We start from the raw sequence: 22781 nt of genomic DNA on the forward strand, positions 1-22781 counted from the left end.
ACTACCACCATCATCACCACTACCACCATCATCTTCACCACCACTACCACCATCATCATCACCACCACCATCATCATCACCACCACTACCACCATCATCATCACCACCACTACCACCATCATCACCACTACCACCATCATCACCACTACCACCATCATCATACTATTTTCAAGTCATTACATGATACTTGTTACAGGGATGCCAAAACAAGATAGCCACGCCCTGTTCCTGTTCAAGTCTGTGGGAACCACACATAGATGTATGTCCCCAGAGGGCTCTCAGTGGCAGCACATCAGACTGGTAAAACAGGAAACTTCTTAGCCCAAATGGCAGGAAAGAGAAATTGAATTGAGAGAGAGAAGAAAGAGAGAAGAAGGAGTGACTGAGAAAAAGAAAAGGGAGAAGGGAGAAAGAGAGATGGGGGGGCCTAGAGAGACAGAGAAGGAAAAAGATAGAGACAGAGAGATATACATACAGAAAGAGATGAGAGGTATGACTCAACACTTTTCCCTCCTATAATCCTGTCAGAATCAACCAAGGCAGAAAAGAAGAGAGCCCTGAAGCCCTGGGGGTGAATCCCAAATTGCACCCTATCCCTTGTATAGTGCACTTATTTTGACCACAGTCGGCATTCTGGTCAAAAGAAGTACACTATTATCAAATCAAAGTTTATTGGTGGCGTACACAGATTTGCAGATGTTATCGCAGGTGCAGCGAAATGCTTATATTTCTAAGTGTGTAACCCCAAATAGCACTGTAAACAGTAATCCAAACGCAATCTATACGTATCTAAACCGCATGAATTTACACCAGATATACTAAGAATGATACTGTATGTACATCAGTAGATATATTAGATTGGGCTATGTCAAGAGTCCAGTATATCAATAAATATGCAGTGTGTATAAACAGTGTAACTAAAATATAATGTAAAGTAGTAGAAATATTAGAATGCAGAGAATCCAGTATATAAATACACAGTATAAACCCCATGGCTCAATTGATAGAATTGTAGGCCCAAAGTGTCAATATCATTTTCCAGCACTGCCTTAACCCTCCTGGGCATGGAGTTCACCAGAGCTTCACAGGTTGCCACTGGAGTCCTCTTCCACTCCTCCATGACCACATCACGGAGCTGGTGGATGTTATAGACCTGTACTCCTCCACCTTCTGTTTGAGGATGCCCCACAGATGCTCAATAGTTTTTAGGTCTGGAGACATGCTTGGCCAGTCCATCACCTTTACCCTCAGCTTCTTTAGCAAGGCAGTGGTCATCTTGGAGGTGTGTTTGGGGTCGTTATCATGTTGGAATACTGCCCTGCAGGCCCAGTCTCCGAAGGGAGGGGATCATGCTCTGCTTCAGTATGACACAGTACATGTTGGCATTCATGGTTCCCTCAATGAACTGTAGCTCCCCAGTGCTGGCAGCACTCATGCAGCTCCAGACCATGACACTCCCACCACCATGCTTGACTGTAGGCAAGACACAGTTGTCTTTGTACTCCTCACCTGGTTGCCGCCACTCACGCTTGACACCACCCCCCCCCCCCCCTTCAACCTCTGCAGCAATGCTGGCAGCACTCATACGTCTATTTCCCAAAGACAACCTCTGGATATGACGCTGAGCACGTGCACTCAACTTCTTTGGTCGACCATGACGAGGCCTGTTCTGAGTGGAATCTGTCCAGTTAAACCTCTGTATGGTCTTGGCCACTGTGCTGCAGCTCAGTTTCAGGGTCTTGGCAATCTTCTTATAGCCCAGGCCATCTTTATGGAGAGCAACAATTCTTTTTTTCAGATCCTCAGATAGTTCTTTGCCATGAGATGCCATGTTGAACTTCCAGTGACCAGTCAGTATGAGGGAGTGTGAGAGCGATGACACCAAATTTAACACACCTGCTCCCCATTCACACCTGAGACCTTGTAACACTAACGAGTCACATGACACCAGGGAAGGAAAAAGGCTAATTGGGCCCAATTTGGACATTTTCACTTAGGGGTGTACTCACTTTTGTTGCCAGCGGTTTAGACATTAATGGCTGTGTGTTGAGTTATTTTGAGGGGACAGCAAATTTACACTGTTATACAAGCTGTACACTCACTACTTTACATTGTAGCCAAGTGTCATTTCTTCAGTGTTGTCACATGAAAAGGTATACTCAAATATTTACAAAAATGTGAGGGGTGTACTCACTTTTTGTGATATACTGTACATGTATATGATGGTGTGTAGTATGGACAGTATGGACAGTCTGTGAAGAGAAATGGTGTGTACAGCAGTGGTTATATAAGAAGAGCCTTGACTAGAATACAGTATATACATATGAAGTGGGTAAAACCAAAGTGACCAGTGTTCAATGACTATGTACATGGGGCAGCAGTCTCTAAAGGGCAGGGTAGAGGATCAGGTGATAGCTGGAGAGTGACAGAGTCTAAGGTTCAGGACAGGGTACTGAGCGGAGGCCAGCTAGTGATGAATATTTAACAGTCTGATGGCCTGAAGATAAAAGCTGTTTTTCAGTCTCTCGGTCCCAGCTTTGATGCACCTGTACTGTCTCCTCCTTCTAGTTGTTAGTGGGGTGAACAGGCCATGGTTCGGGTGGCTGTGGTCCTTGATGATCTTCTTGGCATCCCTGTGACACCGGGTGCGGTAGATGTTCTGGAGGGCGGGCAGTGTGCCCCCGGTGATGCATTGGGCTGATCGCACCACCCTCTGGAGAGCCCTGCAGTGGGTATTAGGATGTCATTTGAAACAAAGCCACAATGTGTTAGTTCACTTTGATTAACCTGAACTGAACTGGTTCCCAAACAACAACACAAACTTTGACCCAGAACCACTGGGCTGGAATGGAATGTTCTATGGTAGGTAGCCTATCACTGTCCAGTTATGTTGTTTTGTTGGATTTTCTAAGAATGTTCACTGATTTCTATAAAATGGAACAATCACTGAAGTGCAGGCTGGCATGTATTACTGAAGCGCCAAAAATATGTTTCCTTCAGAAAGCTTTCATAGTCTTCATGCCCTTCAATGGTTGTACAAAATGGTTCCCTTCTACCATCCGGAGTTCATTCCAAATGCCATTTCTTCTCAAGCGTGAACACGATAAGAGGTTTCAGCTGTGTCTGTGTGTTTGTACGTGTGTGTATGTGTGGGTGTGTGTGTGTGTGTGTGTGTGGGGGTACATTGAGGACAAACCCTGATTCCGACACTATACCTTCTTTTTTCTAAACTTTTTCCGACAACACCGCAAACATTCTCTGATGAGTGTCCTTTCTTTCATTTGGTCCCTCCAGAGAATGCAGCGTCTCCACCGCAGTGAACCATATGACCAGAGTAAATAGCTCCTGATGAGAAACATACTTAGTCTGAGTCCCAAATGGCACCCTATTCCCTATATAGTGTACTACCTTTGAGCTGGGCCCCTAGTCAAAAGTAATGAGCTGCATAGGGAATAGAATGCTCTTCTCGGTGTGGACACAATGTTTACAGCAGCAGAAAGAACAGATGAAACGCTTCACATTGATGCAGCATTTCGACAGCTGCAGAAATCACTGTGGACGTGCCACAAATGGCACCCTATTCCCTACGTAGTGCACTACTTCTGAACAGGGCCTAAGTCAGGGTCCCCAACTATATTCAGCCATGGGAGGATATTTTCTTGAGTGGATGGTCAGGGGGGGGGGGGGGGGTATACACTGAAGCCTAAAGAGATGTAGTATTTGATTTTTTTTAAACGGAATCATATCACACAACGATTATATTGGAATACGAGCTGACAAGGTACAGTGCCTTGCGAAAGTATTCGGCCCCCTTGAACTTTGCGACCTTTTGCTACATTTCAGGCTTCAAACATAAAGATATAAAACTGTATTTTTTTGTGAAGAATCAACAACAAGTGGGACACAATCATGAAGTGGAACGACATTTATTGGATATTTCAAACTTTTTTAACAAATCAAAAACTGAAAAATTGGGCGTGCAAAATTATTCAGCCCCTTTACTTTCAGTGCAGCAAACTCTCTCCAGAAGTTCAGTGAGGATCTCTGAATGATCCAATGTTGACCTAAATGACTAATGATGATAAATACAATCCACCTGTGTGTAATCAAGTATAAATGCACCTGCACTGTGATAGTCTCAAAGGTCCGTTAAAAGCGCAGAGAGCATCATGAAGAACAAGGAACACACCAGGCAGGTCCGAGATACTGTTGTGAAGAAGTTTAAAGCCGGATTTGGATACAAAAAGCTTTCCCAAGCTTTAAACATCCCAAGGAGCACTGTGCAAGCGATAATATTGAAATGGAAGGAGTATCAGACCACTGCAAATCTACCAAGACCTGGCCGTCCATCTAAACTTTCAGCTCATACAAGGAGAAGACTGATCAGAGATGCAGCCAAGAGGCCCATGATCACTCTGGATGAACTGCAGAGATCTACAGCTGAGGTGGGAGACTCTGTCCATAGGACAACAATCAGTCGTATATTGCACAAATCTGGCCTTTATGGAAGAGTGGCAAGAAGAAAGCCATTTCTTAAAGATATCCATAAAAAGTGTTGGTTAAAGTTTGCCACAAGCCACCTGGGAGACACACCAAACATGTGGAAGAAGGTGCTCTGGTCAGATGAAACCAAAATTGAACTTTTTGGCAACAATGCAAAACGTTATGTTTGGCGTAAAAGCAACACAGCTCATCACCCTGAACACACTATCCCCACTGTCAAACATGGTGGTGGCAGCATCATGGTTTGGGCCTGCTTTTCTTCAGCAGGGACAGGGAAGATGGTTAAAATTGATGGAAGATGGATGGAGCCAAATACAGGACCATTCTGGAAGAAAACCTGATGGAGTCTGCAAAAGACCTGAGACTGGGACGGAGATTTGTCTTCCAACAAGACAATGACCCAAAACATAAATCAAAATCTACAATGGAATGGTTCAAAAATAAACATATCCAGGTGTTAGAATGGCCGAGTCAAAGTCCAGACCTGAATCCAATCGAGAATCTGTGGAAAGAACTGAAAACTGCTGTTCACAAATGCTCTCCATCCAACCTCACTGAGCTCGAGCTGTTTTGCAAGGAGGAATGGGAAAAAATGTCAGTCTCTCGATGTGCAAAACTGATAGAGACATACCCCAAGCGACTTACAGCTGTAATCGCAGCAAAAGGTGGCGCTACAAAGTATTAACTTAAGGGGGCTGAATAATTTTGCACGCCCAATTTTTCAGTTTTTGATTTGTTAAAAAAGTTTAAAATATCCAATAAATGTCGTTCCACTTCATGATTGTGTCCTACTTGTTGTTGATTCTTCACAAAAAAAATACACTTTTATATCTTTATGTTTGAAGCCTGAAATGTGGCAAAAGGTCGCAAAGTTCAAGGGGGCCGAATACTTTCGCAAGGCACTGTAAATATCTGTCGTTCTGCCCCTGAACAAGGCAGTTACCCCACTGTTCCCCTGAGCAAGGCAGTTACCCCACTCTTCCCCTGAACAAGGCAGTTACCCCACTGTTCCCCTGAACAAGGCAGTTACCCCACTGTTCCCCTGAACAAGGCAGTTACTCCACTGTTCCCCTGAACAAGGCAGTTACCCCACTGTTCCCCTGAACAAGGCAGTTACCCCACTGTTCCCCTGAACAAGGCAGTTACCCCACTGTTCCCCTGAACAAGGCAGTTACCCCACTGTTCCGCGGGAGCCGAAGACGTGGATGTTGATTAAAGCAGCACTCCTGCACCTCTCTGATTCAGAGGGGTTAAATGTGGAAGACACATTTCAGTTGAAGGTATTCGGTTGTACAACTGACTAGGTACCCCCCTTTCTGTTGTACAACTGACTAGGTATCCCCCTTTCCTTTCTGTTGTACAACTGACTAGGTATCCCCCTTTCTGTTGTACAACTGACTAGGTATCCCCCCTTTCTGTTGTACAACTGACTAGGTCCCCCCCTTTCTGTTGTATAACTGACTAGGTATCCCCCTTTCCTTTCTGTTGTACAACTGACTAGGTATCCCCCTTTCAGTTGTACAACTGACTAGGTATCCCCCTTTCAGTTGTACAACTGACTAAGTATCCCCCTTTCCTTTCTGTTGTACAACTGACTAGGTATCCCCCTTTCTGTTGTACAACTGACTAGGTATCCCCCTTTCAGTTGTACAACTGACTAGGTATCCCCTTTCTGTTGTACAACTGACTAGGTATCCCCCTCTACTTTCTGTTGTACAACTGACTAGGTATCCCCCTTTCCTTTCTGTTGTACAACTGACAAGGTATCCCCCTTTCTGTTGTACAACTGACTAGGTATCCCCCTTTCCTTTCTGTTGTACAACTGACTAGGTATCCCCCTTTCTGTTGTACAACTGACTAGGTATCCCCCTTTCCTTTCTGTTGCAAAACTGACTAGGTACCCCCTTTCTGTTGTACAACTGACTAGGTATCCCCCTTTCCTTTCTGTTGTACAACTGACTAGGTATCCCCCTTTCAGTTGTACAACTGACTAGGTATCCCCCTTTCAGTTGTACAACTGACTAGGTATCCCCCTTTCCTTTCTGTTGTACAACTGACAAGGTATCCCCCTTTCTGTTGCACAACTGACTAGGTATCCCCCTTTCTGTTGTATAACTGACTAGGTATCCCCTTTCTGTTGTACAACTGACTAGGTATCCCCCTCTCCTTTCTGTTGTACAACTGACTAGGTATCCCCCTTTCCTTTCTGTTGTACAACTGACTAGGTATCCCCCTTTCCTTTCTGTTGTACAACTGACTAGGTATCCCCCTTTCCTTTCTGTTGTACAACTGACTAGGTATCCCCCTTTCTGTTGTACAACTGACTAGGTATCCCCCTTTCCTTTCTGTTGTACAACTGACTAGGTATCCCCCTTTCTGTTGTACAACTGACTAGGTATCCCCCTTTCCTTTCTGTTGTACAACTGACTAGGTATCCCCCTTTCCTTTCTGTTGTACAACTGACTAACGTCCTTTGCTTCACTGAAACATGGCTCACTGGAGAGGCTCTATCCGAAGCGGTGCAGCCAACGGGTTTCTCCATTCGTCGCGCTGACAGAAACAAACATCTTTCTGGTAAGAAGAGGGGCGGGGGCGTATGCCTCATGGCCAACGTGACATGGTGTGATGAAAGAAACATACAGGAACTCAAATCCTTCTGTTCACCTGATTTAGAATTCCTCACAATCAAATGTAGACCGCATTATCTACCAAGAGAATTCTCTTCGATTATAATCACAGCCGTATATATCCCCCCCCCAAGCAGACACATCGATGGCTCTGAACAAACTTTATTTAACTCTCTGCAAACTGGAAACGATTTATCCGGAGGCTGCATTCATTGTAGCTGGGGATTTTAACAAGGCTAATCTGAAAACAAGACTCCCCAAATTTTATCAGCATATTGATTGCGCAACCAGGGGAGGAAAGACCTTGGATCATTGTTACTCTAACTTCCGCGACGCATATAAGGCCCTGCCCCGCCCCCCTTTCGGAAAAGCTGACCACGACTCCATTTTGTTGATCCCTGCCTACAGACAGAAACTAAAACAAGAGGCTCCCACGCTGAGGTCTGTCCAACGCTGGTCCGACCAAGCTGACTCCACACTCCAAGACTGCTTCCATCACGTGGACTGGGAGATGTTTCGTATTGCGTCAGATAACAACATTGACGAATACGCTGATTCGGTGTGCGAGTTCATTAGAACGTGCGTTGAAGATGTTGTTCCCATAGCAACGATTAAAACATTCCCTAACCAGAAACCGTGGATTGATGGCAGCATTCGTGTGAAACTGAAAGCGCGAACCACTGCTTTTAATCAGGGCAAGGTGTCTGGTAACATGACCGAATACAAACAGTGCAGCTATTCCCTCCGCAAGGCTATCAAACAAGCTAAGCGCCAGTACAGAGACAAAGTAGAATCTCAATTCAACAGCTCAGACACAAGAGGCATGTGGCAGGGTCTACAGTCAATCACGGACTACAGGAAAAAATCCAGCCCAGTCACGGACCAGGATGTCTTGCTCCCAGGCAGACTAAATAACTTTTTTGCCCGCTTTGAGGACAATACAGTGCCACTGACACGGCCTGCAACGAAAACATGCGGTCTCTCCTTCACTGCAGCCGAGGTGAGTAAGACATTTAAACGTGTTAACCCTCGCAAGGCTGCAGGCCCAGACGGCATCCCCAGCCGCGCCCTCAGAGCATGCGCAGACCAGCTGGCCGGTGTGTTTACGGACATATTCAATCAATCCCTATACCAGTCTGCTGTTCCCACATGCTTCAAGAGGGCCACCATTGTTCCTGTTCCCAAGAAAGCTAAGGTAACTGCGCTAAACGACTACCGCCCCGTAGCACTCACATCCGTCATCATGAAGTGCTTTGAGAGACTAGTCAAGGACCATATCACCTCCACCCTACCTGACACCCTAGACCCACTCCAATTTGCTTACCGCCCAAATAGGTCCACAGACGATGCAATCACAACCACACTGCACACTGCCCTAACCCATCTGGACAAGAGGAATACCTATGTGAGAATGCTGTTCATCGACTACAGCTCGGCATTCAACACCATAGTACCCTCCAAGCTCGTCATCAAGCTCGAGACCCTGGGTCTCGACCCCGCCCTGTGCAACTGGGTACTGGACTTCCTGACGGGCCGCCCCCAGGTGGTGAGGGTAGGCAACAACATCTCCTCCCCGCTGATCCTCAACACTGGGGCCCCACAAGGGTGCGTTCTGAGCCCTCTCCTGTACTCCCTGTTCACCCACGACTGCGTGGCCACGCACGCCTCCAACTCAATCATCAAGTTTGCGGACGACACAACAGTGGTAGGCTTGATTACCAACAACGACGAGACGGCCTACAGGGAGGAGGTGAGGGCCCTCGGAGTGTGGTGTCAGGAAAATAACCTCACACTCAACGTCAACAAAACTAAGGAGATGATTGTGGACTTCAGGAAACAGCAGAGGGAACACCCCACTATCCACATCGATGGAACAGTAGTGGAGAGGGTAGCAAGTTTTAAGTTCCTCGGTATACACATCACAGACAAACTGAATTGGTCCACTCACACAGACAGCATCGTGAAGAAGGCGCAGCAGCGCCTCTTCAACCTCAGGAGGCTGAAGAAATTCGGCTTGTCACCAAAAGCACTCACAAACTTCTACAGATGCACAATCGAGAGCATCCTGGCGGGCTGTATCACCGCCTGGTATGGCAACTGCACCGCCCTCAACCGTAAGGCTCTCCAGAGGGTAGTGAGGTCTGCACAACGCATCACCGGGGGCAAACTACCTGCCCTCCAGGACACCTACACCACCCGATGTCACAGGAAGGCCATAAAGATCATCAAGGACATCAACCACCCGAGCCACTGCCTGTTCACCCCGCTATCATCCAGAAGGCGAGGTCAGTACAGGTGCATCAAAGCTGGGACCGAGAGACTGAAAAACAGCTTCTATCTCAAGGCCATCAGATTGTTAAACAGCCACCACTAACACTGAGTGGCTGCTGCCAACACACTGACACTGACTCAACTCCAGCCACTTTAATAATGGGAATTGATGGGAAATGATGTAAATATATTACTAGCCACTTTAAACAATGCTACCTTATATAATGTTACTTACCCTACATTATTCATCTCATATGCATACGTATATACTGTACTCTATATCATCGACTGTATCCTTATGTAATACATGTATCACTAGCCACTTTAAACTATGCCACTTTGTTTACATATGTACATACTGTACTCAATACCATCTACTGTATCTTGCCTATGCTGCTCTGTACCATCACTCATTCATATATCCTTATGTACATATTCTTTATCCCCTTACACTGTGTACAAGACAGTAGTTTTGGAATTGTTAGCTAGATTACTTGTTGATTATTACTGCATTGTCGGAACTAGAAGCACAAGCATTTCGCTACACTCGCATTAACATCTGCTAACCATGTGTATGTGACAAATACAATTTGATTTGATTTGATTTGATTTGACTAGGTATCCCCCTTTCCATTCTGTTGTACAACTGCCTAGGTATCACCCCTCTCCTTTATGTTGTACAACTGACTAGGTATCCCCCTTTCAGTTGTACAACTGACTAGGTATCCCCCTTTCCTTTCTGTTGTATAACTGACTAGGTATCCCCCTTTCTGTTCTATAACTGACTAGGTATCCTCCTTTCCTTTCTGTTGTACAACTGACTAGGTAACCCCCTTTCAGTTGTACAACTGACTAGGTAACCCCCTTTCCTCTCTGTTCTACAACTGACTAGGTATCCCCCTTTCTGTTGTACAACTGACTAGGTATCCCCTTTCCTTTCTGTTGTACAACTGACTAGGCATCCCCCTTTCTGCTGTATAACTGACTAGGTATCCCCCTTTCCTTTCTGTTGTACAACTGACTAGGTACCCCCCCTTTCCTTTCTGTTGTACAACTGACTAGGTACCCCCCTTTCCTTTCTGTTGTACAACTGACTAGGTATCCCCCCTTTCTGCTGTATAACTGACTAGGTACCCCCTTTTCTGTTGTACAACTGACTAGGTATCCCCCTTTCTGTTGTACAACTGACTAGGTACCCCCCTTTCCTTTCTGTTGTATAACTGACTAGGTATCCCCCTTTCTGTTGTACAACTGACTAGGTATCCCCCTTTCTGTTGTACAACTGACTAGGTATCCCCCTTTCCTTTCTGTTGTGCAAATGACTAGGTATCCTCCTTTCCCTTTAAAATAATACAATACAAGTCCCCCTGAATGTTTCTTGTTAGTGAACCGTGGTAATGTGCCTCCAATGTTTGGCACTGCTCAAACCAACCGCACAACTCACTCCCAATTACCAAATGAATCTAGTCAGGGGGAAGTATGTCTGCTATGCCCTCTCCTGACAACTGATTCACAGAGCATGGCGGTTAGCCATAAATCACATTCAAAGGGAGTAATGTTATTTCCCGCCGCAGAGCAATTGTGCAACTCTAGTTTGTGTCAGACTCCAATCTGTTCTCAGAGCATTTCATAGTATTCTGTACGTAAATGCAGGACACTCCATTTAGTAAGATATGTTACATTTCATATGGTATGTATTAATTTGTGGATGTCAATCATTCAGTTCGTATGATACCAAATGTAACATATCATACTAATATCAGTGGATTTACATGTATTATAGGATTTACATGTACTATATACGTCTAGTTTATGAGACAAGGCTGCAGACTCAGGACTTTAAAAGAGGATGAATGATATAGTACTTAACATAGTAACACAGTATTGGTGTGTCAGTACTTAACATAGTAACACAGTATTACTACCAGAGTACTTAACATAGACCCACAGTATTGGTACCAGAGTACTTAACATAGACCCACAGTATTGGTGTGTCAGTACTTAACATAGATCCACAGTATTGGTGTGTCAGTACTTAACATAGACCCACAGTATTGGTGTGTCAGTACTTAACATAGTAACACAGTATTGGTGTGTCAGTACTTAACATAGACCCACAGTATTGGTGTGTCAGTACTTAACATAGACCCACAGTATTGGTGTGTCAGTATTTAACATAGACCCACAGTATTGCTACCAGAGTACTTAACATAGACTCACAGTATTGCTACCAGAGTACTTAACATAGTACCACAGTATCCTTCCAGACTCATATCAAACATCTGCAATCTAAAATCAAATCTAGAGTTGGCTTTCTATTCCGCAACAAAGCCTCCTTCACTCACGCCGCCAAACTTACCCTAGTAAAACTGACTATCCTACCGATCCTCGACTTCGACGATGTCATCTACAAAATAGCTTCCAATACTCTACTCAGCAAACGGGATGCAGTTTATCACAGTGCCATCCGTTTTGTTACTAAAGCACCTTATACCACCCACCCCTGCAACCTGTATGCTCTAGTCGGCTGGCCCCCGCTACATATTCGTCGCCAGACCCACTGGCTCCAGGTCATCTACAAGTCCATGCTAGGTAAAGCTCCGCCTTATCTCAGTTCACTGGTCACGATGAAAACACCCACCCATAGCACGTGCTCCAGCAGGTGTATCTCACTGATCATTCCTAAAGCCAACACCTCATTTGGCCGCCTTTCCTTCCAGTTCTCTGCTGCCTGTGACTTGAACGAATTGCAAAAATCGCTGAAGTTGGAGACTTTTATCTCCCTCACCAACTTTAAACATCTGCTATCTGAGCAGCTAACCGATCGCACCAGCTGTACATAGTCCATCAGTAAATAGCCCACTCAATCTACCTACCTCATCCCCATACTGTTTTTATTTATTTACTTTTCTTCTCTTTTGCACACCAGTATCTCTACTTGCACATCATCATCTGATCATTTATCACTCCAGTGTTAATCTGCTAAATTGTAATTATTCGCCTACCTCCTCATGCCTTTTGCACACAATGTATATAGACTATTTTTTCTACTGTGTTATTGATTGACTTGTTTATTGTTTACTCCATGTGTAACTCTGTGTTATTGTCTGTTCACACTGCTATGCTTTATCTTGGCCAGGTCGCAGTTGTAAATGAGAACTTGTTCTCAACTAGCCTACCTGGTTAAATAAAGGTGAAATAAAAAAATAAAAAATGTTTAAAAAAACACAATACTTAACATAGTACCACAGTATTGGTACCACAATACTTAACATAGTACTACAGTACTTAAAATAGTACCACAGTATTGGTACCAGAGTACTTAATATAGTACCACCATATTGGTCCCACAGTACTTAACATAGTGCCACAGAACTTAACATAGTACCACAGTACTTAACATAGTACCACAGTATTGGTGTATCAGTACTTCTTTACTTCCTAAAAGGTACAGTAGGAGGTTACGTACTTCATAGTAAGTCAGTTACTTACATCTAAACCAGGGGGTTTTCTTGACCATGAAACCTGGCCAGGATAATTCTGGACCCTATGTACTGTAGGAGTTCAACTATTTAGGATTTAAACTAGTTAGGAGTTCAACTCCAGCCCTTAACTGTGGACTGGGAACGATGGATCAGAGGACAGCAAGACGCTGGCCGTTTCAACCACATAACTCTTGTTTCCCCACACTGGCTGACCATTTTCAGACTGGTCATTTTAGTAGACTACTTTATCACACTGCTACTGAACTTCATATCATTAAATAAGTATGATTTGAATAGCATAACAATTCATCTGATGATGTAGCGAGTGTGGGTGGTGTCTGCCAAAGTCTGTGTCTGTGTCAATGTCTGGTCCATTAAGTTGTAGTTGAGAGCAGAGCAGAACAGATGACAGTATGAATAACTATGAGTGCTTAACCTCAGTGGACCTGCCACACCAAGTAATGGAGGAGAGAATACACTCTGACTCATAACGTGTATAATAAGATGGAGGGAGAGAAGAAGAGCAAATGAACACAACCCAACCCAACACACGCATAGAAACACAGACAGAGACACAGGCACACAGACACACACAGACACACAGGAACACACAGAGCGAGAGAGAGAGAGAAAGAAAGGAGTGCTCCAGACATTAGACAGTAACAGTAGTTGCCTCCCAGGCCTGTGTGTGTGTGTGCCTGTGTGTGTGTGTGTGTGTGTGTGTGTGTGTGTGTGTGTGTGTGTGTGTGTTAACCACAACCAGATACCATAGGGCGCTATGCCTGGGAACCCCCACCTCTCTTCTATGGTGTTCAAACCACAACTACTGAAGGGAAATTTCCCCAGTGACTTCACAAAGGAGTCAGCTCACATAATGGATATCATCTAATAACAAGTAATACTGAGTGAGACAAGTCGTGGGCTACTGAGTAATGTAGTCAATCAATCATTGCAGTGTACATGTTATGAGTGTACACCTAAATGTTGGGGGAATAATGAGGTTTGGTATTTCAAATCAAAAGAGTTTATGAAATGTTGAGCAGTCGGATCTGACAAAAAAAAAATCAGTTTTTTTTCTGAAGCATTATTCACAGTGGATGAAAATGTGGTTAGTAGTTTTGATACCGGAATGTTCCATAGAAGGTATGCTGGGCATTCGATAAAATTTCTAGAAACAGCCTTGTTGTAGGAGTCCACTGTATACAGAACAGGACTAGCTAAAATGAAGAGTTCTTCGGCTGTCCTTGTAGGTAGAATAACCCTTTTTTTTGGTTCCAGGCAGAACCTTTTCCTCCCCCAATGAAGAAGCCTTTTTCTGAACCCTTAGTTCTAATAGCGTACAGTAGCTAACACAACCCGAAGGTATTGTTTAATAAACCGTTAGTCTGAAGGAGAGGAGTCACTGTGAGTTTGAGCTCCCGAGTGGGGCAGGGGTCTAAGTCACTGCATCTCAGTGTTTGAGGTGTCACTACAGACATCCTGGTTTGATTCCAGGCTGTATCACAACCGGGCCATCCCATAGGGCGGTGCACAAATGGCCAAAGCGTTGTCGGTGTAGGCCGTCATTGTAAATAAGAACTTGTTCTTAACTGACTTGCCTGGATAAATAAAGGTTCAATAAAATACAATTATAATCTAGACAGTGAGACAGAGACAATCACGTCTGGACTGGCACACAGTCTCATCAGCACATCTCTGCTACACTGTGTGAGACGATGCACACACACATGCACGTATGTGTCAGTGCCAAAAAACCTCAGATGAAACTCCAGGTGTGCAAGTTTATCTGTGCATCTTATGAACACCACTTTAATGTGTGAGACTACAAAGAGAGAGGGGGAAAACACAAACCTAACCAAGCATCTACACTACTCTAAATGTGTTGTTTGAAGTTTCATTTTCTTCTGTGATGTGACTATGTGGCATAGCGAGGATGGTTAAGAAGACCATTAAGGTTAATAGAGGCCAAAAGGCCCAGAGGCGGATTCAAGCCCTTCATCTCCAATAGTAGGAACATAGTCCTGGCAGATTTGGGGGATTGTGAGACTATTCTGGGCCGTCAGACTATTCTGAGCCTTATGATACTATTCTGAGCCTTCTGAGACTATTCTGGGCATTCAGAGACTATTCTGGGCCTTCTGAGACTATTATGAGCCTTCTGAGACTATTCTGAGCCTTCTGAGACTATTCTGAGCCTTCTGAGACTATTCTGAGCCTTCTGAGACTATTCTGGGCATTCTGAGACTATTCTGGGCCTTCTGAGACTATTCTGGGCCTTCTGATACTATTCTTCTGAGACTATTCTGAGCCTTCTGAGACTATTCTGAGCCTTCTGAAACTATTCTAAGGTGGATTTGAAGGGGGAGTTCCCCTACCCAGTGTAACAGTGCCTCAGAAAATAATATTCATGAGAAGAGAGGAGAGCAGGGCAGGTGTGTCATGAAGCAAAGGAGAAACTAGTCTGACTAAAGCCTAACACAGGTGTTGTATCTCTATGTACTACTATAGTGTATATAGTTTAGTATGAAAGTATTTTAAAATCACACTCACACGGTTGGTTTTAATACACAAATCAACGCTTCATCAGCTGTTTCAATCAACCAATGGTATTTAGTATTTAGTAGGATCCCCATTAGCCACTGCTAAAGCATCAGCTACTCTTCCTGGGGTCCACAGAAAACATCACATAATACATAGCACAGAACATTATTAGTCATGGACTGAAATACGAACATTCAAAACGTCACACATAGCCTCCATATAAGCACATGCACACAATATCTAGGTCTACTACATAGTATAGGGCAAATTACAATGCAAGATATATGAAAAGGCTGTCTCTCATCACAGTCCCCTTGCAGTAAGGTGTTATTTTATGTTTAAAAAAAAACTGGTTTTAATGCCAGCTTAAGTTACCTGGGGTGTCAGAGAGTTCCATATAGGCATGGCTCTATTTAATAGTGTGTGTTTTCCAGTCTCTGTTCTGGAAATGGGAACTGCGAAGAGATCCCTGGTTGCATGTCTTGTGTTGTACAGATGAGTGTCTGAACTGTGTACCAACTGCTTGAACAGACAGTTCAGTAACTTTAACACATCAATACCTTGCACAAAGACTAATAGTGATGCAGTGTCCAAAGAAGGGCCAGATGTGTACAGAATGGTGTCGTCTGTGTAGAGGTGGATCAGGGAATCACCCGCAGCAAGAGCGACATCGTTGATATATACAGGGAAAAAAAGAGTCGGCCCAAGAATTCAACCCTGTGGTACCCCCATAGAGTCTGCCAGAGATCCGGACAACAGGCCCTCCGATTTAACACACTGAACTCTGTCTGAGAAGTAGTTGGTGAACCAGGCGAGGCAGTCATTTGAGAAACGAAGGCTGTTGAGTCTGCCGATAAGAATACGGTGATTGACAGAGTCGAAAGCCTTGGCCAGGTCTATGAAGACGGCTGCACAGTGAAATATTTTAATCGATGGCAGTTACCATTGATAAACCACACAGCTGGCAGCCGCTACCAACCTCAGCAATTTACCATCCAGGTTGTCAGTACCAGGTGGTTAGTGCTTATGGTTATGTACCAGGAGGTTAGTACTTATGGTAATGTACCAGGAGGTTAGTACTTATGGTTATGTACCCAGTGGTTAGTACTTATGGTTATGTACCAGGTGGTTAGTGCTTATGGTTATGTACCAGGTGGTTAGTACTTATGGTTATGTACCAGGTGGTTAGTACTTATGGTTATGTACCAGGTGGTTTGTACTTATGGTTATGCACCCGGAGGTTAGTACTTATGGTTATGTACCTGGTGGTTAGTACTTATGGTTATGTACCAGGTGGTTAGTACTTATGGTAATGTACCAGGTGGTTAGTACTTATGGTTATGTACCAGGGGGTTAGTGCTTATGGTTATGTACCAGGTGGTTAGTACTTATGGTTATGTACCAGGTGGTTAGTGCTTATGGTTATGTACCAGGTGGTTAGTGCTTATGGTTATGTAACTGGTGGTTAGTACTTATGGTAATGTACCAGGTGGTTAGTACTTATGGTTATGTACCAGGTGGTTAGTACTTATGGTAATGTACCAGGTGGTTAGTACTTATGGTTATGTACCAGGTGGTTAGTACTTATGGTTATGTACCAGGGGGTTAGTGCTTATGGTTATGTACCAGGGGGTTAGTGCTTATGGTTATGTACCAGGTGGGCATTTGGTTTTTTGCATGTCAGGCCTAAGTTTGTTAATCTTGTCAACAAAAAAGTAATTAAAGTAGTTGTTAATGTCAAAGGGTTTTGTTATGAACAAGCCATCTGCCTCAATGAAGGAGGGAGGCGGGTTTAGTTTGTTTTGCCTACAATTTCACTTAAAGTACACCAGTGCTTTTTACTATCATTCTTTAAAGAATGTATCTTTGTTCCATAATATAGTTTCTTATGTTTGTTTTTAATTTACCATACAGTATGTTTACCAGTCTGCTGTGTTGTCAGACCTATTTGCTATATTCCCTTTGCCTCATCCCTTTCAGCTATACAGTTTTTCAAATCATAATTTATCCATGGGGATTTGGCAGTTATAACAGTCCGTTTCTTGATGGGCGCACGCCTATCAGTAACCGGAAGAAGCAGGTGTTGGCCACGTGGATTAAAACAACACTGTAGTGTTCCCTGAAATGTTAAAGCCAAGATCATACTTAAGAACCTTTCATTTCAGGCATGACAGTACAGTACATTTATTCTGAGGAAATCAAGGATCAAAGCCTCCCTCTAAAAGTATCTCTGTAAAACCATCAACTTTGAAAACTGCTAACCTAAGCATTCAATATACAAGTAGCGTTCAAAAGTGCAACCTGTCGAGCTTCAGTGAAATGCAACAGTTGAGAAAAAAGGTTTGTTTGTCTTGGCTGGGTGGCAAAACACAGAGCGGAGAGATCAGGCAGAGACAAACACACCCACACGCACAGATCAGGCAGAGATCCACAGCTACCCACATGATAAAATACTATAGTATACTATGGTATAAATACTGTAAGTCAAGTCTGCAAAAACACTACTATTTACTGTAGTGTTGCAAACATGACTTTAGTATAATGTAGTATTTACAGTTTACTATATTATAAATACTGTAGTAAACAAACTGTAGTATATGTACTGTAGTATTTACTGTCGTGTTTTTGCTGACTGTAGTATACTGTAGTATTTACTGTCGTGTTTTTGCTGACTGTAGTATACTGTAGAATTTACTGTCGTGTTTTTTGCTGACTGTAGTATACTGTAGTAATCACTGTCGTGTTTTTGCTGACTGTCGTATACTGTAGTATTCACTGTCGTGTTTTTGCTGACTGTAGTATTTACTGTCGTGTTTTTGCTGACTGTAGTATACTGTAGTATTCACTATAATGCTTTAGTTTTATTATCTGTGGAATAGCAGTGTGGGTTTTCTCCTTGAGGAAACCTATTGGACACAATGCTCAAAAAGCCCCTTTTCCATAACCTGTAGGTAGGTAAGACTGAGGTGTGAACGGATAGGTCAGAGTTTCTGCTCTTTTCTACAACCTGTAGGGAACATAATATATAGCCTATACTTGGCATGTTGGTTTCTCACATCTGTGTGAAGCAAATGTGAGTATGGAGGAAGGGTATGGAGGATCTAGTGGGAATCTGATAGGATTTAATTGAATTAAGTTTCATGTTGACTCCACGCTCGGTTAGCAGTCAGATATGGGAACTAAAGAGCAGTGTTGCAGGTCGTTGGAGGGACAGGGTTGTGTCCTGAAGCGGTATGTGTGTGTGTGTACTTGTTTAAACTATACTGTGTGTGTGTGTGTGTGTGTAACAGTATAACTTTAGACCGTCCCCTCGCCCATACCCGGGCGCGAACCAGGGACCCTCTGCACACATTAACAACAGTCACCCACGAACCATTGTTACCCATCGCTCCACAAAAGCCGCGGCCCTTGCAGAGCAAGGGGAACCACTACTTCAAGGTCTCAGAGCAAGTGACGTCACCGATTGAAACGCTATTTAGCGCGCACCGCTAACTAAGCTAGCCCGTTTCACATCCGTTACATGTGTGTACTTGTTTAAACTATACAGGGTGTGTGTGTACTTGTTTAACTAACTACACTAGTAAACTAACAAACATTTTGACCTTTTGTTAAGCCCCACAAGGTCAAATGCTATTTCTAGGGGATTTAGGGTGAAGGTTAGAGTTAGAATTAAGTTAAGAAGCTACGGTTAGTTTTAGAGTTAGGTTTAAGGTTAGGGTTAAAAAAGGATTTTGAATGGGACTGAATTTTGTGTCCCCAAAAGTTTAGCTGTACAAGACTGTGGTGTGGTGTGGTGTGTGTGTGTGTGTGTGTGTGTGTGTGTGTGTGTGTGTGTGTGTATGTGTGTATGTATGTATGTATGTATGTATGTATGTATGTATGTGTTCTGAAGCCTGGTTATTCAAAACATTTACCAAGCAAACAAACAATACTGTTTGTTATCCCAGTTATGTGAGGAGAGGAGGGGAGCTGGGGAGAGGGTTATGATCTTTACATACTGTGAGGAGGGGAGCTGGAGGGAGGGATATGATCTTTATATACTGTGAGGAGGGGAGCTGGGGAGAGGGATATGATCTTTATATACTGTGAGGAGGGGAGCTGGAGAGAGGGATATGATCTTTATATACTGTGAGGAGGGGAGCTGGGGAGAGGGTTATGATCTTTATATACTGTGAGGAGGGGAGCTGGGGAGAGGGTTATGATCTTTATATACTGTGAGGAGGGGAGCTGGGGAGAGGGTTATGATCTTTACATACTGAGGAGGGGAGCTGGGGAGAGGGTTATGATCTTTACATACTGAGGAGGGGAGCTGGGGAGAGGGTTATGATCTTTACATACTGAGGAGGGGAGCTGGGGAGAGGGTTATGATCTTTACATACTGAGGAGGGGAGCTGGGGAGAGGGTTATGATCTTTACATACTGTGAATAGAGGATCAGAGCCCCTGGGGAGGTGGTTATGTCATCTCTCCAGTGGAATAATAAAGATTTGAGATTTGTTTTAAATTATAAGACAAAATGTTTGTCACCATTTCATGCAGAAAAATTTTAGGACATTATACAGTTCTGTGAAGGTTATCACCACTGAAGTGATTTCCCTCTTATCAGAAAATGTTCTCAGAATAATCCTCCAAACAGGATAAACGGCTTGGGCTAACAATACTCTGACTAAAATATTTATTTCCACTCCCTCTCTGTCTGTCTCTCTCGTTCGTCTCTCTCCGAGGTCCCTGCACACCCTGTTTTGCATATGAATAATCTCAAAATCAGGGGAATCACTTCCCTCCACCCAGTTTTTTCTCGTGTTTATTTAAACACAACGTTTCCAAGTAGTCTGCAATGAATTTATATTTGGGTAAGGCGGGCGAACGTCTCACTACCCTGGCTTCGTGCCCTTCCGCAGGCTTACCACGGAGGTTAGTGCCCCGTTTCCATAGCGCTAGCTGATTGATTCAGTCTTTAATGGCTTCCTCTGTTGGGCAGACTGGAAGGATGCATCCCCAATGGAACCCTATTCCCTATATAGACCAAAGTCAAAAGTAGCGCACTATATAGGGAATAGGGGGCCATTTGGAACGTAGACGAGGACTAGCATAACATCTGTAAGGGCGGACCGGGCGGGCACACAGGCAGGGCCTGCTCTCTCTCTCGCTCTCCCTCTCTGTTACCCTCATCTGTGGTGCAGTTAAAGAGAGGTATCAGCCTTTTCTGTGGCCTGGGAAGATGACGTGCTCCATTATTAAAACAACTGAGTCAAAATGAAAAATGAGAGTCGGCCCTATACTTTGTACTGGTGTGTAGATTAGGGTTAGGGTGCTTGAGAGGGGAATAGGGTTCAGCATCTGATGTTAGGGTTAAGGATTGGTGGGTAGCCATGCTGTTTTCTCTGTGATAAAGTCACACGGTATAACTACACAGGACGAGACCTAAATGCAGACACAGGAGGCAGATGGTTTGAGTCTCTGATATGTATTAATAGACAAGGGGCAGGCAAGAGGCAGGTCGAGGACAGGCAGAAGTTCCTAAACCAGGTCTGAGTCAGATGGGTACAGGACGGCAGGCAGGCTCAAGGTCAGGGCAGGCAGAATGGTATGGCAGGCGGGCTCAGGGTCAGGGCAGGCAGAATGGTATTGCAGGCGGGCTCAGGGTCAGGGCAGGCAGAATGGTATGGCAGGCGGGCTCAGGGTCAGGGCCAGTAGAAAAGGTCGGAACCGGGGGGAATAGAAAAACATGCTGGTAGGCTTAACGATACAAGATGAACTGGCAACAGACAAACAGAAACCACTGGTATAAATACACAGGGGATAATGGGAACAAATGGGAGACACCTGGTGGGTGTGGAGAAAGCACAAGACAGGGGCCCCCAGGGGCGCCATACCTGGTTGACCGGGATGCCGGCGGTGAAAGTCAGCGATGAGGGCTATGAAATGTGGGATGTATACGGAGGGTGTGGGGCAACAGTTGGACTAAGGATCTTAGAGATGGGAAAGGGTTCGATAAAGCGGGGGGAAAGTTTATGGGATTCCACCCTGAGGGCCAGATCCTAAGAGGAGAGCCATAGCCTCTGCCAGAGACGATAGCGAGTAGCCTGGGTCCGGTGGTGTTCCGCCTGTCGCAAATACCCAGAGGTGGTCTTAAGAAGAGCGGACCGGGCTCTCCTCCAGGTACGCCGACAGTGACGGACAAACATCTGGGCTTAGGGTATGCTGACCCCTTTCTCTGGGAAGAGCGGAGGCTGGTAACCCAGGGAACACTCGAAAGGCAAGAGCCCAGTGGCCGAGTATGGAAGGGTGTACCGAGCGTACTCCACCCACACGAGTTGCTGGCTCCAGGTGGTGGAATTGGCCTAGACAAGGCACCGAAGAGTCATCTCCAGGTCTTGATTGGGACGCTCTGACTGGCCGTTGGACGTAGGAGGGTGCAGAACGCCTTCCAGAATTGGGACGAGAACTGAGGACCACGATCGGAGACCATGTCGACTGGAAGTCCATGGATTCGGAAGACATGTTGCACCCTAAACTGGGCCGTCTCCTTGGCTGAAGGTAACTTGGGGAGGAGAATGAAATGGCCGGCTTTAGAAAACCACCACTGTAAGGATGGTGGTGTTTCCATCAGACGGAGGGAGACCAGTGACAAAGTCCAGGGATATATAGGACCAGGGGCGATGAGGATCAGGGAGAGGTTGAAGGAAGCCAGCCGGAGCTTGCCGCCGAGTCTTGTTCTAAGCGCACACAGTGCAGGGCGGTAGGTGATGGTAAAGTTAAACCGAGTGAATAACAGAGCCCAACGAGCATGTCTAGATTGAGGCATTTGTCAGTGCGGAGATAGTCAAGAATCTTATGGTCGGTCCAAAGTAAGAATGTGTGTTCTGCCCCTTCAAGCCAGTGCCTTCACTCCTCCAGCGCCATCTTAACTGCAAAGAACTTTTGATTACCAACATCATAGTTCCTCTCAGCGGTGTTGAGGTGATGAGAAAGGAAAGCGCAGGGGTGCAACTTATGGTCCTGGGCCGAACGTTGGGACAGAACGAACCCCACTCCAACATCGGAGGCCAACCTCCACCATGCACTGAAGGGACGGGTTCGGATGGATGCGGAAGGGGACTGTGGTGAAACAATGGTTAAGGTCCAAAAATGCCCTGTCAGCTGGGGACCATGTGAACGGACCTTAGGAGTATTAGGTGCAGAAAAGAGAGAAGCCAGGGTGCTGTAGCATGAAGCGGCGGTAGAAATGACTGAATCCCAGAAAACCTTTCAGCTGCACTCTAGAGGTGTGTTGGGGCCAATCTACCTCCGCTCTCACCTTGTCAAGATCCATCTGAAAGTTCCCTTCAGTGATGACGTATCCCAGAAAAGAG

General features: G+C 44.8%; 1 protein-coding gene across 2 annotated transcripts in view; it reads right to left on the minus strand.

Moving 5' to 3' along the window:
• Nucleotides 1–2426: 2426 nt before the first annotated feature.
• LOC139389364 (sushi domain-containing protein 2-like) overlaps nucleotides 2427–22781 on the minus strand; it is a 66005-nt gene continuing 45650 nt past the window's right edge. The window contains exon 13 of one of the 2 annotated variants that reach the window (XM_071136077.1): nucleotides 2427–2723. In XM_071136077.1, the coding sequence (XP_070992178.1) occupies nucleotides 2468–2723 (256 nt within the window). In that variant the 3' untranslated portion in view covers nucleotides 2427–2467. The remainder of the gene's footprint in view (nucleotides 2724–22781) is intronic. The other variant, XM_071136074.1, reaches the window with a different exon arrangement.

The sequence above is a fragment of the Oncorhynchus clarkii genome, chromosome 30 (assembly GCF_045791955.1).
Source record: "Oncorhynchus clarkii lewisi isolate Uvic-CL-2024 chromosome 30, UVic_Ocla_1.0, whole genome shotgun sequence".
In the NCBI taxonomy this organism is placed as follows: domain Eukaryota; kingdom Metazoa; phylum Chordata; class Actinopteri; order Salmoniformes; family Salmonidae; genus Oncorhynchus; species Oncorhynchus clarkii.